This window comes from Phoxinus phoxinus (genome assembly GCF_949152265.1).
Source record: "Phoxinus phoxinus genome assembly, chromosome: 4".
Lineage (NCBI taxonomy): Eukaryota > Metazoa > Chordata > Actinopteri > Cypriniformes > Leuciscidae > Phoxinus > Phoxinus phoxinus.
The window spans coordinates 42,615,376-42,631,093 of record NC_136879.1 but is presented as its reverse complement, the minus strand read 5'-3'; the positions used below and the strand labels follow the sequence as shown (position 1 = coordinate 42,631,093).

Sequence of the window (15,718 nt, the reverse complement as noted above, 5' to 3'; positions counted from 1 at the left end):
TAACGTTATCGTCATAAAAAAAAGGTGCGTCAACGAAATAATTGCGTTATCGTCATCGTTGACGAAAACAACATTGTGTTAAACAATAAGTATTATCTCTGTAAACACTGCTGGGTCATCTGACCAATCGCAGATTAGCGTCGCGCAAAGGAGGGGTTTGAAAAACGAGTCGTTGAACGAATCATTTGTGAGTCGGTGAGCAAATCAGGTAAAAATAAATGCATATTATACGACAACAAAAGTGTTTTTTGACATTGCATGCACGTAAAACTGTTGTTGGGGACTCCCTAAACAACATTAGGAACATTTTAAATGTCATAATAGGTGCCCTTTAATTTGGAAAAATGGCGGGAAAAGGCTTCCTGCTGAAGAAAACCCTATGTAGATTGGTAAAACCTAGATAGATTGGTAAAACCAATATGTAGATGTAGTGAGTAGAAGTGGATCGTTTCTAAATGGCAGTTTGCTATTTTGTGTTTATGTAACGTTAGTTCTACGCTGTGTGGTCTCAGGTCACTGATGCACTTACACCGTTGTATGCACTATTGTAACCTAAATTTCCTTGCATGCACATTAAAGAAATTATATTTGATATTCAAAAGTTAATGCACTTTAAAAAGTTAATGTCATTTCAATTCAGTAAAAGATTGCGATGCTTGATTTGCTTCATATTTGCTGATTGCGCTCGCTTGCGCCCTCTTGTGGACATAGGAGACAATACAGTACTTTTTTCCCCTCTATGTAAGAAAGATATTTGAATGTACACTGAACAAAATTATAAACGCAACGCTTTTGTTTTTGCCCCCATTTTTCTTGAGCTGGACTTTTTCTATGTACACAAAAGCCCCATTTGTCTCAAATATTGTTCACAAATCTGTCTAAATCCGTGTTAGTGAGCACTTCTCCTTTGCTGAGATAATCCTCCACCTCACAGGTGTGCATATCAAGATGCCGATTCGACAGCATGATTATTGCACAGGTGTGCCTTAGGCTGTCCACAATAAAAGGCCGCTCTAAAATGTGCAGTTTTACTGTATCCGGGGGGCGTTTGTAATTTTTTTCAGTGTAGCTTGTCAGCCATTTTGACAGCCCTGTTCTGCATTTAGCTTGAAATGCATTGGTCCTGTTGTTTTGTTGATGCGCTGCTGTACTTCCACAGCCGGTTAAAGGTCGTGTCCACTATAGGCCGCTGGTGAAGCATCAGCGCTTCAGTGTGGGATGTGTTGAGCGTGTGTTTGCTGCTGTTATCAGGGTCTCTGGGAGCTCACAGCTGGGAAACTGCCCTGGACTTTGACTTATCGTGTCTCGCATTCGGCCCGTCAGTGAGGTTACATTTCGGAGGAATAGAAACTGAGCGAAAGTTGGAGAGAGAGTGAGAGAGAGAGAGAGAGGGATTTTTTTTATTTTCAAAACCCCTTTTATTACAATTTACATAAAAAAGAACAATATTACAAACTGCCAAACAACACCATTCATTTAAAACCAGTACAAAATCTTAAAAGAAACAAAACAACAACTCTTCTTCAACGATTTCACAAAGGACCTTATTTAAACACCATATTACCTCAAAAGATCATTAATCTATAATAATGATAATCAACCAAAATCCTAGATTGGTAACACTTTACAATAAGGTTCATTAGTTAATGTATTAACTAACCATGAGCAATACATTTGTTACTGTATTTGATAATCTTTGTAAACGTTAGTTAATAGAAATACAGCTGTTCATTGTTAGTTCATGTTAGTTCACAGCGCATGAACTAATGTGCACAAGATTTTAATAAAGCATTAGTAAATGTTGAAATTAACATTAACAACGATTAATAAATGCTGTATATGTGCAATTAATTATTAGTTCATGTTAACTAATGTTAACTAACGAACCTTATTGTAAAGTGTTACCCCTAGATTTTACCAATTTTACAAAAATAGCTGCCAAACTGTTGCAAACATTTTGCTAAAAAAATTATTTCCTTGTGATATAAATCGCCATTTTTGCCTGACCTAACAAGAAATGTATCAATTGACACACATGACGATGTTTTTCACATATTTAAACCCACAAATAAACACTTTCATTGAGAAAACCACATCAAAAGCAGCAAAAACAATCAGACAGTCCAAAATAAAAGTTTGTGTTTACATAATATAAGTGTGTGTATTGTGTATAATTATTTTGTATATATAAATACACACACATGCATGTATATATTGAAGGAAAATGTTATTTATATATAAAATAGTTATATTTATATATAATATAAATCATGTAAAAATATATATGCAAATATTTCTCAAATATTTACATGCATGTGTGTGTATTTATATATACAAAATAATTATACACAGTACACACACACATATATTATGTAAACACAAACTTTTATTTTGGATTTGATTAATTGTTTACAGCCCTACAACGAACTGTTATAAATAAGTTGTATTTATAATGAACTTTTCATTTGGGAACAAATCTCAAGTAGTACACATTACAAAAGTATAAATGGGGCAAGAATAAGAAAACATAACATAAAAATAGGTAAATTTATCAGTAGTTGTAGCTTTTTTTTTTTATAGAAAAGTCTTTAAACCTTTTTTTGTGTGTATTATATAATATATTAAACACAACAGCATATTGCTTTCATTGAGTATTTTCCGTCAATACTGATGCAAAGGACATGGGAATTTTATCTTCATTAAATTACGTGTTGCTGGGATATAACGTCTTGATAACATGCTTTACGTCATCATTTTATTTAATTTTTTTATTAAAAACGAGAAGAAAAAAACAGCTGATCACATCACTTTATGAATTGACAGTCTTTCTGCTAATCTACAACTTATTTGCCATTAAACATTTATTTTGGATTGAGCTTAATTTGGAGTAAATGCTCTTTTTTTTTTTGTGTGTGTCCTCAAACAATCTGATGAACGGCATTCAATTACTAAGAATCAGATTTAATAATAAACATATTTTGATGTTGATTATCTGGTTTATTTCTCATATTTTTACTTTGGCTAGTTGAAGTTCTGAGTGGCCCGTTAGATTTTATATACAGTATAATAATACAATACAGTATAAATATTATCACAATTTAAAATCACAGTTTTCTATGTGAATATACAGTAAAATATAATTTATTCCTGTGATCAAATCTGAATTTTCAGCATTATTACTCCAGTCTTCAGTGTCACATGATCCTTCAGAAATCAGTATAATATGATGATTTTCTGCTCAAGAAACATTTATGATAATCTTCAATGTTGAAAACAGTTGTGGTGCGTGTGTATATATTTTATTTCAGGATTCTTTGATGACTAGAAAGTTCAAAAGAACAGCATTTATTTGACATAGAAAGCTTTTGCGCCATTAAACGTGTGAGTTTTGAACCATTTAAAGCACTAAAGCCAGTGGGTTCAGTTCTAGGGCTCCACGTGGCTCTCAGTCTCCACCCCCGTCTCTCTCTCTCTCTCTCTCTCTCTATGTGTGTGTGTGTGTGTGTGTTCAGTGTGGTGGGCGTTCCACATTCCTGTGCACTCGTTTCACAAGGCCGAGCTCTCTCTCTCTGTCTCTCTCACTCTTGTTTTTCCTTCCCTGCCCTCCTGTACGTGAGAGAGGGTTTGAGGCCCGCGTCGGCCCAGGCCGTGTGTGAATGCGCTGCCCAGTTTAGTGTGTCCGAGTCAGGCTGAGTTTAAACTCCAGCCCCAGGATGGGCCGGGCCTAGAAGAGCTCAACCTCTCCGTCCGAGGGGAGGAAGGTAGGGAATGTGCTGTCTCATGCGCGTGTGTGTGTGTGTGTGGGGGTGTTTGTCTCGTTGAACTGGTAACCCGATATATAATTCACTGCGATAGATAAGTTGGACAAACAGACTGCTATGAGTTTTAAGAGGCCGTGTGAAAGTTTTCAGGCTCTTGTGCATTCTCTTCTTTATAAGGTGCTCCAGTGTGTGTGTGTGTGTTTGCCAGAGACATTCGTTGCATATTTTGTCTCTTGCAGCACTGATAAATGCTTCTTGGATTAAATCACTCGCTGTTGTTCGTATGGTCTTCCTCACTTCTCCATGTGCTGCATGTTAAGTTGTGTCATGTTCTCATGCTTTAAACGCTTCTCTAGATCAGGATCAGAGACCCTAACCAGGGAGGACGTGACATCACAGAAGAGATCATGTCAGGAGGTCGCAGTGGCTTGACACCGACACCTCCACAGGTAACACACACACACACACACACACACACCTGAACGCGTGAGACTTTACACACCCTCATGCTAATTCAAATGACTTGCAGCACCAAATTGCTTTGACACATTTGCCATCAATACTGATGCAAATTTAATGTAACAACATGAAATTAGATCATGTGATATTGTCATGATTTACATTATCATTATCAATGCGCTACTTTTGTAAAATAACTTATTATTTTATGAATTGACAGCATGTCTGATAATCTACAACATTAAACATTTATGTTGTGTGAAGGGTTAGTTCACACAGAAAGGTAAAGTCTGTCAGTAATTACTCTCCCTCATGTTGTTCAATAAATAAATATATAAATAAATACATATAGAAATGCATAAATAAATACATGCAAAAATACAGAAATAGCCATTTATTTTACCAAAATGTATTTATTTTCACTATTATTTATGCATTTATTTATTTCTACTTTTATTTATTTATTTACTTACTATATTTTAATTCAATAACGTTTTTTTCTTTAATATTTTTGTATTTTTAGGGTATTTTATGGCACTAAATTATATTTATGGAATAGTTATGATCCATAAACATGTTAACCACTTTTTGAGCATAGACTCGAAAATGAAATTTACAACTTAAACTGTTGTAAATCTCGACTTAAGTTTTGTCTCTTTTAAAAGACAACACTTAGCGGATTATTGCTGAAGTAAGAAAAAAAAAGTTATAGATGTTTAAATGTATTATTATGAGAAATGCATTAAAATACAATAATAAAAAAATAATACAAATTATGAAATATATATTTTCCAAAACATGTTTTGCTCTAAAACTATGATAAAATCGAAGCCATAAATCTAAACAAGCCTGTGTTCCAAATTTGAGGTTGATATCTAAAAAAAAAATTAGTTTCTAGTGAGATTTTCATCGGGCTGCAGTACCAAACGCTTCCACTAGTTGATAGTATTTGCTTCCCGTTCACATTCATTTCAAACGCGCTCATTTTTGACCCCGAAAAAACAAGTGTGAATTTTTAACCTTTTCGAATCATGTCAATGTTTTTTTGTGTGTGTGTTCACACAGCAAGTGCCAAAACAAATTTCGTACCATTCTGACGAAGTAAAAAATTCATAAAAACAAAATCTAAAAAAATCATCACCAGAGGGTTAACAAAATAAATGCTGTTTTATAAGAGAAAGAATAGTTTTTTCTATTTTGTTTTATTTAATGGTATCATCTCAAACAGTGATTAGCTGTCGTAAAGCTCAACGCCATTTAATTATTCAGAATCATATTTAATCATAAATATATTCGAAGCTGTGACTGATAATCTGATGATTTATGCTGTTTCGTACAAATAATGAATTTTCATTTTTGCATAAACTATTTCTTAAAGCCCAACGGTGACAACGCCACATCTCCGGTCATCATGACAACCAGGGCGGAGTTTCCCATCCCTCCAGGTGAAAGCCCGTTCCCCGACACCCCACAGACTCCGCCCCCTACCAGTCCAATAAGCGACACGGTAGATGCTCCGCCCCTAGCGCCTGCAGACGACTCCCATGTGACGCCCACTGTGGTGGATCCGCCCCCTTTTAAAAGTGCAGAAGCCACACCCACTAAGAGCAAAGAGGAGGGGCCTGTGACTGTACCGATGCCTGTCCCCGCCCCCCAGGCGGAGCCTGTGCTTGAATCTCCTATAGTGCAACCGGATGAGCTCCAGCTGTTCAACGGAGTCCCGGCAAGAGACATCAGCCCTATTGCTGAGCCGGACATCACGAAAGAAGCACCACCGATTACCATGGAAATTCCTGATAGGACTGTTCCTCCTCAGGTTGTCAAGGAGACCCCCGTTGCGGTTGTTAAGGAAGTGCCAGCTCCTGTTGTTAAGGTGCCAGCTCCTGTTGTTAAGGTGCCAGCTTCTGTTGTTAAGGTGCCAGCTCCTGTTGGTAAGGTGCCAGCTCCTGTTGTTAAGGAGCCTACTCCTCCATTTTTCAAGGAGCCTATTCCTCCGGTTGTCAAGGAGCCTATTCCTCCGGTTGTCAAGGAGTCTATTCCTCCAGTTGTCAAGGAGTCTATTCCTCCGGTTGTCAAGGAGTCTATACCTCCGGTTGTCAAGGAGTCTATACCTCCGGTTGTCAAGGAGTCTATACCTCCGGTTGTCAAGGAGTCTATACCTCCGGTCGTCAAGGAGTCTATTCCTCTGGTTGTCAAGGAGTCTATTCCTCTGGTCGTCAAGGAGTCTATACCTCTGGTCGTCAAGGAGTCTATTCCTCTGATTGTCAAAGAGGATATTCTTCCGGTTGTCAAGGAGCCTATTCCTCCGGTTGTCAAGGAGATCCCTGTTCCTGTCAAGGAGACCGCCGCTCCGGTCGTCAAGGAGACAACCACTCCTGTTGTAAAGGAGACCCCTGCTCTTGTTGTCAAGGCAAACCCTGCTCTTGTTGTCAAGGCAACCGTCCCTGTGGTTGCCAAGGAAGCGCCTACAGTGGTTGATTCGGAAGCCCTTATGCAGGAGACTGTTGTCAAGGAAATGCCTGATGTCAAGGAGACACCTACTAAACAAGTCCTGGAAACTCCACTTGTCGTCAAGGAAACACCTTCACTCGTTGCCAAGGAAACCCCCGAACCACTTTTGAGGGAAGCCAGCGCCCCTTCAGAGGTTGTTGCGAGCGTTTCTAAAGCCACGCCCCCTCCGACAGAAGAGCGAGAGGACACGCCCACTACACAGACCACGCCCCCTGAGAGTACTTTACAAGGTGCGTAAGTGACGGTGTTATTTTAGTATTTATTTTAGTTTTCAATGGTTTTAGTTTACAACAATACTACATAGTGCAAGTGTTGACATGAGGCGAGGTAATATTGGGCATTAGCATATACTTCTGCCGTCAGTCATGCTGAGCATGCTGATAATGTAGCTGAGCAAGTTAATGTCAACATGTTTATATCCAACTACCTGAAGAATAACACGCCTGGTTTAATGACATGTGAAGGGAAACCTAGCGCCTCCTTGAGTACGGAGGTTTGATGCCTTCTAGACCTGCACAATTCGTTCATGATTATGGTTTGAATGAATGATTCAATGACTCACTCATTAAGATTTCACTTGTTTCATTACTGGATGAATCAGCGTTTTTGACAGAATCTCTTGAATCAATTATTCAAAGTTTGAATCGAGATCACAACCTTTCTAACGTTTAATCTTGCCATTCTAATACCTTCAGTAGTAACAACAGAACACGCGTTAAGTGAGTGATTCAATGACTCGCTCATAAAGATTTCACTTGTTTCATTACTGGATAAATCAGCATTTTTGAACAAATCTCTTGATTGAATGACTCAATGACTCACTCATTAAGATTTCACTTGTTTCATTACTGGATGAATCAGCATTTTTGAACAAATCTCTTGATTGAATGATTCAATGACTCACTCATTAAGATTTCACTTGTTTCATTACTGGATGAATCAGCATTTTTGAACAAATCTCTTGATTGAATTATTCAATGACTCACTCATTAAGATTTCACTTGTTTCATTACTGGATGAATCAGCATTTTTGAACAAATCTCTTGATTGAATGACTCAATGACTCACTCATTAAGATTTCACTTGTTTCATTACTGGATGAATCAGCATTTTTGAACAAATCTCTTGAATGAATGATTCAATGATTCACTCATAAAGATTTCACTTGTTTCAGTACTGGATGAATCAGCATTTTTGAACAAATCTCTTGATTGAATGATTCAATGATTCACTCATAAAGATTTCACTTGTTTCATTACTGGATGAATCAGCATTTTTGAACACATCTCTTGAATGAATGATTCAATGATTCACTCATAAAGATTTCACTTGTTTCATTACTGGATGAATCAGCATTTTTGAACGAATCTCTTGATTGAATGATTCAATGAATCACTCATAAAGATTTCACTTATTTCATTACTGGATGAATCATCGTGGTCACACTTTATTTTGATGGTCCCTTTTTATAAATATTTTGTTGACTATAAGTAACGTTGCACGAATGTGTTAACTAACATGTTGGTAAAATGTTACTTATAGTCAACAGAATGTGTTAAAGGGTCCATCAAAAATAAAGTGAAACCATCATCGTTTTTGAACAAATCTCTTAAATAAATGATTCAAAGTTTGAATCGAGATAGCGATCTTTTAACGATGCAGCTCCTATACCTTCAATAGTAATGCAAGAACATGCGTTAAGTACGTTAGCATTAGCGTTTGTGCACTTGCATAGAGTATGTTTCTGGCCTAATGCTCTGCCCACTCTCCTCCACACTGTTTATTCAATAGTGCATATGTCTTCATACTCAGTGTGTGTTTATGTATTTGCAGCGGTTTCTATGCCAAAGAAGAAGAGAAAAATGAAAGATCTGAACAAGAAGGAGGCGGGAGATCTTCTTGATGCCTTCAAAGAGGTGTGTAGGGGAGCGCCAACCACTTTGTGTTGTTCATTCAATAACAATAGCTCAGTCCAAGGCCTGATCATTATGTGCGTTTGGCAGATGCTTTTATCACATCACTCATGTGTGAATCCCAGACTTTACTTCTTTTTTTTGACCATTTACAGGCTTTAAAGGTACAATATGTAATCTTTGTGCATTAAAATATCCCAAAATCACAAGGCCAGTGTTATATATTTTAAGTTGATTACTTACAATATCCCAAATGTTTCCAACTATTTTTAAATCGTGAGAAAATTGCGATTGTAACCAAGGAAACGGAGGGTGAGCTGGAGTCGCCAGTTAATGGCGTCATATCCGCGTCACCCTCAGTGTCCGCTCGTACCGCGCGGAGTCCTGGACAAATGCGTTAGTTGTAGTTGTAGCGTCTATCAAGCAACAAACGTTAGCTTGTTTCGCGCAGTCGTTATGAACACAATTATTCTTTACCGATTGCAGCCGGTTCTGTCGACAAACACAAGTCCCATAAACGTACGGGTCAATTTTATATATTCCAACTGTAGCATTCGGTAATAGTTATGTTTATGTAAGGAAAGTATTATTGCTTTAGGCTTGTGTTTAGTTTATTGACATTGTTTATCACGTCTGGTGTTTATGGCCATGTAAATAAATATAGCAAATTATGTGTGTGTTCGAATTAGAGTGCGGATCGGGCCGAATTTTTCAGTCCGAGCCCGGCCCGCGTCCGACAGAGCAGTGACCGAACCCGACCCGAGCCCGACAGGCATAAAGATATTTATGTCCGAGCCCGACCCGAGACCGGCAGTTAAAATCCCATTTTTTTCTCATACTAATGACAATTGTACGTTTGTTTGTGTGGAAAGCCCGCTTTTATTAAGCAACTGTAGGAAGGCAATCGGAAATGTCAACAGCAACAAGCGCTCTTAACACAGGCGCGCGCACATTATGCACGTGTTTCGTTGTCACGGCTACATAAACAAATGTCCGCACACAGGAAGACGGATGTTATGGTAATATTTTACATGTATTTTAATCACAAAAACGAACGTTTGCATCAAGTGAAAGCATCAGGCACATCGGCTACCTACATAATAAGCTGTTTTAAATTTAAAATGTTCAATGCCTTATCGCGCTGATGTGACCGAGCCCGACCCGAACCCGAACATCATTTCTAAATATCTGTCCGAACCCGGCCCGGCCCGTCGGGCTCGGGTCGGGTATCCATCCTCTAGTTCGAATGCACTTTTACAACAATTTAGAACACGTTAAACTGCGCAGCGTTATCACAATGAGTTCGACAAATACAGTAACATGATAACCAATTTAGTATTAAACCTTACTTTTCAAGCGGTTAATTCATTTTGATGACATAAAAGCATGTCATTAAACGCAACATTTATAAAAATAGAGCTTTACCTCATCCATGAACATGACTTTTCGATTCCCGTCGGACTGATTTACATCCACGGTGGAGTTAAAAACGACAGTTCCCGTCATTCCTTCACATCGTCATCAAGCTACGCCGCTGTTGTTGTTTGTTTGGAATGTAGCGCCCTCTAGCGGCAGAAAATCTTGCATATTGTGCCTTTAATGCAAATAAAACCGTTTTGAAAACACAGATTTCACTCGCAGTGCAAAGTTCAACCTGTCATTTATAATGCTATGGATTTGTTTTCTAGCACGCAGTGATGAATTCTGAGTGATAAAGTGATGGGGATAATTGTAATAAACTTTATATTAAGTGGCTTTAAGTGCGATGTACTTGCATCCATTAAACGATTAATCGCGATTAATCGAATCCAAAATAAAAGTTTGTGTTTCCATAATATATGTGTGTGTATTGTGTATAATTATTTTGTATATATAAATACACACACATGCATGTATTTATTTAAGAAAAATGTGTTATTTGTAAACACAAACTTTTATTTTGGATTCGATTAATCGCGATTAATCGTTTACAGCCCTACTACAATGTACTTACTGTGTTCATCTTATCTAATTGGTCGATATACATAGGCCTTTTTAAATGAAACGTTACCTGTCGTCTTGTTGTAAAGCCCACTCCACCTGAGCCAGAGGTTGCACCTGCCGTGGAGGCGGAGCCAGAGAACACGCCTCCAGTGGCTCCGCCCCCTCCTGAAGACCTGGACGAGACGTGGGAGGAAAAAGAAGACAAACTTGATGCTGAGAACATCAAACCACAGAGTCCAACCTCACCCGCCGAACTAAAATACCAGTATAAAGCAGGTAATGTGGGATTAATGATATGCATCGGATCATTTTAAAGTTGATGTACTTGAAAATTAGTGACAAATATAGTGATATATTGATTAAGACTATTAATTATTATGTGGCTATGCAAACAAAGCCAAAATTAAAACTTGCAATCAACCAATCAGAGAGTTCGAACAGATCAGATGATAGACCAATAGCCTCTTTTCATGATAATTATGATCTTAATATGTAAAAAATACCTTTTATATACCGTCATATCCATGAACACACACATATTTTTAAACACACACATATGTGTTAACACATTGTTTCAATTTTTTTTTTTTTTTACGAAAGCCTGTCAGTTCCAAAATTGTTCCTACGCCTGTTGTGTAAATGGTCCTGGTTGTTTCCCACAGAACAATGGAAGCCCCTGAACTTGGAGGAGAAGAAGAAATACGACCGAGAGTTTCTGCTCGGCTTCCAGTTCATCAGTGCCAGCATGAGCAAACCTGAGGGGTTACCACAGATCTCTGACGTAGTGCTGGATAAGGTGACTAAAGCACACACACACACACACACACACACACACACACACACACACACACACACACACACACACCCATGCTCGCTCACTCACTCACTCACACACACACACACACACACACACCCATGCTCACTCACTCTCTCAAACACACACACACTCACACACACCCATGCTCACTCACTCACACACACACTCACTCACTCACTCTCTCAAACACACTCACACACACTCACTCTCTCTCTCTCTCCCACACTCACTCTCTCACTCTCTCTCCCACACTCACTCACACACTCACTATCTCACACTCACACACACACACTCACTCACTCACTCTCTCTCACACACTCACTCACACACTCACTCACTCTCTCAAACTCACTCTCTCTCTCAGACACACACACACACTCACTCACTCACTCTCTCTCTCTCTCACACTCTTTCTCACACACACTCACTCTCTCTCTCTCTCAAACTCACTCTCTCTCTCACACACACTCACTCACTCTCTCTCTCACTCTTTCTCACACACACTCACTCACTCACTCTCAAACTCACTCTCTCTCTCACACACACTCACTCACTCTCTCTCTCACTCTTTCTCACACACACTCACTCACTCACTCTCTCTCACACACACACTCACTCACTCTCTCTCACTCTCACTCACTCTCTCTCTCACACACACTCACTCACTCACTCTCACTCTCACTCTTTCTCACACACACACACACTCACACACAGACACACACCCATGCTCACTCACTCTCTCAAACACACACACTCACACACACCCATGCTCACTCGCTCACTCACTCACTCACACACACACACCCATGCTCACTCACTCTCTCAAACACACTCACTCACTCTCTCTCTCTCTCTCCCACACTCACTCTCTCTCCCACACTCACTCTCTCTCCCACACTCACTCTCACACACTCACTCTCTCACACTCACACACACACACTCACTCACTCTCTCTCACACACACACACACTCACTCACTCACTCTCTCTCTCACTCTTTCTCTCACACACACACTCACTCACTCTCTCTCTCTCTCTCTCAAACTCACTCACTCACTCACTCACTCACTCACTCTCTCTCTCACACTCTCACTCACTCTCTCTCTCAAACTCACTCTCTCTCTCTCACACTCTCACACTCACTCACTCTCTCTCACTCTCACTCACTCACACTCTCTCTCACTCACTCACTCTCTCAAACTCACTCTCTCTCTCACACACACTCACTCACTCACTCTCTCTCTCACTCTTTCTCACACACACACACTCACACACACACACCCATGCTCACTCACTCTCTCAAACACACTCACACACACACACACACACACTCACACACACCCATGCTCATTCGCTCACTCACTCTCTCAAACACACTCACACACTCTCACTCTCTCTCTCTCTCTCCCACACTCACTCTCTCTCCCACACTCTCACACACTCACTCTCTCACACTCACACACACTCACTCACTCTCTCAAACTCACTCTCTCACACTCACACACACTCACTCACTCTCTCAAACTCACTCTCTCTCACACACACACTCACTCACTCTCTCTCTCACTCAAACTCTCTCTCTCACACTCACTCACTCACTCACTCACTCTCTCTCACACACACTCACTCACTCACTCTCTTTCTCTCTCTCTCTCTCTCTCAAACTCACTCTCTCTCACACACTCACTCTCTCTCTCACACACTCACTCACTCACTCTCTTTCTCTCTCTCTCACACACTCACTCACTCACTCACTCTCTCACACTCACACACACTCACTCACTCTCTCAAACTCACTCTCTCTCTCACACACACTCACTCACTCTCTCTCTCACTCAAACTCTCTCTCTCACACTCACTCACTCACTCACTCGCTCTCACACACACTCACTCACTCACTCTCTTTCTCTCTCTCTCTCTCTCTCAAACTCACTCTCTCTCACACACACTCACTCACTCACTCTCTTTCTCTCTCTCTCTCTCTCTCAAACTCACTCTCTCTCACACACTCACTCTCTCTCTCACACACTCACTCACTCACTCACTCTCAAACTCACTCTCTCTCACACTCCCACACACACTCACTCACTCACTCTCTCTCTCTCTCTCTCTCAAACTCACTCTCTCTCTCACACACTCACTCTCTCTCTCACACACTCACTCTCTCTCTCACACACTCACTCACTCACTCTCAAACTCACTCTCTCACACTCTCACTCACTCACACTCTCTCTCACTCACTCTCTCAAACTCACTCTCTCTCTCACACACACTCACTCACTCACTCTTTCTCACACACACTCACTCTCTCTCTCTCTCTCTCTCTCTCTCTCTCACACACTCACACACACACTCACTCACACACTCACTCACACTCACTCATTTTTTCTCTCACACACACACACACACACACACACACACACACACACACACACACACACACACACACACACACACACACACACACACACACACACACACAGAGCTAAAGCCCCTGATGTGTTCTCTCTCTGTAGGCTAATAAGACTCCCCTGCGTCAGCTGGATCCGAGTCGGCTGCCAGGAATGAACTGCGGTCCGGATTTCACTCCTTCATTTGCCAATCTGGGCCGTCCGTCAGCGGGTGGGCGTGGCCCGGTCAGTTACCATGGCTACGTCACATCAAATGCGTGCTTTTATGTTTTTTTCTCTCTGAAAGATACTGTACTGTAGTCCATCTTTGTCCATCTGTCTATCCATCTATCTATCCATCTATTTTTAATCTTAAGTGTCTCATGTACCTTTTTATTAATTGCATAACTTTGTATTATTGAGTGTTCTCACCATGAAGAATCCTCGCTGCTGACATGGCATTTAAACAATAATAAATGAATAAATAATCATGTTTTCCTCTGTCTCCGCAGCCGTCGGGTCTGAGTGGCCCTCGGCGGTCAGGTCAGGGTCAGCGTGGGAAAGAGCCGCGTAAGATCATCGCTAGCGTGTCCCTGACGGAGGACGTGCAGCTCAACAAAGCGGAGAAGGCCTGGAAGCCGTCGGTGAAGCGCAGCACACACACACCCACTCGAGTGGACGAGGACGACCCCGACTTCATGGACACGCAGGAGCTGTTCAAGCGCGTGCGCAGTGTGTTGAACAAACTCACCCCGCAGATGTTCCAGCCGCTCATGAAGCAAGTGACCGAACTCACCATCGACACGGAGGAGCGCCTGAAGGGAGTGATCGACCTCATCTTCGAGAAGGCCATCGCCGAGCCCAACTTCTCTGTCGCCTACGCCAACATGTGCCGCTGCCTTATGGGGGTGAGTGAGTGTGTGTGAGCAAATTCATGATCGCGGTAATTAAGGATGCCAATATATCGGTCGATATCCAGTCGTCAACATTTGAAAATCTTTCATCAAAGCTATACTTGAGTTTTGAACAATACCTGTTCTTGTCTTGTAAACCTTTTTTTTTATCCACTTCAAATGTTGACTACTGTATTAGTGCTGGGCGGTACACCGGTTCATACCGAAAACCGGTGTATATTTTCGTTACGATATTAATTTAAATAAAGAAAAAGCTAAATTTAAATAAAGAAAAAACGAAATTTAAATAAAGAAAAAACGTAATTTAAATAAAGAAAAAACGAATTTAAAATTAAGAAAAACTAAATTTAAATAAAGAAACTAAATTTAAATAAAGAAAAAACGAAATTTAAATAAAGAAAAAACGAAATTTAAATAAAGATTATTTATAAAAAGTTTTTTTTTGTGTGTATATAAAATATAAAATTTGCATAAAAATATTTTTGTGAAATTTGCACAGTAAAAGTTCTGTATTTTGACTGCAATTGTCTTTGCATTCTGATTCCTCACTTCATTAGAATCATGACTGGCTCTTATTTGTAAACAACAGCATAATTTTCTGGGGCCATGCAAACCTGTATTACTAGTGTGGAATTATTCTACAAATATTCACTAATGACAGTAAAATAGACCATCCTAAGTCAATTTACTGCAGTAATTCCTCTCTCAACCAGTAGAAAATGCATTGAACACATGATTATGCATAAAAAAACAAAATAAAAAAAAAACGTCATAAATCGGAAAACCGGCATAATTGTGAAAATAACCGTGATATAAATGTTTGGTCAAACCGCCCAGCACTAAACTGTATGTTAAAATAGTCCATGTGACTTCAGTGGTTCAATCTTAATGTTATGAAGCGACAATAATACTTTTTTGTGAGAAAAAAATTAAATAAAAAATACATTAGGGATGCCCGATATATTGGCCAC

The 15,718-nt window shown here is 39.9% G+C and overlaps 1 protein-coding gene across 12 annotated transcripts in view; it reads left to right on the top strand.

Annotated features, from left to right (window-relative positions):
* The window catches only part of eif4g1b (eukaryotic translation initiation factor 4 gamma, 1b), a 69,696-nt gene that overhangs the window by 30,604 nt on the left and 23,374 nt on the right, over window positions 1–15,718 (top strand). For 10 of the 12 annotated variants that reach the window (XM_079609037.1, XM_079609047.1, XM_079609038.1 and 7 more), the window contains 7 exons: window positions 4,118–4,210; window positions 5,599–6,961; window positions 8,565–8,647; window positions 10,714–10,903; window positions 11,290–11,423; window positions 13,960–14,079; window positions 14,346–14,741. In XM_079609037.1, coding sequence (XP_079465163.1) covers window positions 4,118–4,210; window positions 5,599–6,961; window positions 8,565–8,647; window positions 10,714–10,903; window positions 11,290–11,423; window positions 13,960–14,079; window positions 14,346–14,741 — 2,379 coding nt within the window. Of the gene's footprint in view, window positions 1–3,537; window positions 3,762–4,117; window positions 4,211–5,598; window positions 6,962–8,564; window positions 8,648–10,713; window positions 10,904–11,289; window positions 11,424–13,959; window positions 14,080–14,345; window positions 14,742–15,718 lie in introns of those variants that run through there. The other 2 variants (XM_079609046.1, XM_079609040.1) reach the window with 2 other exon arrangements.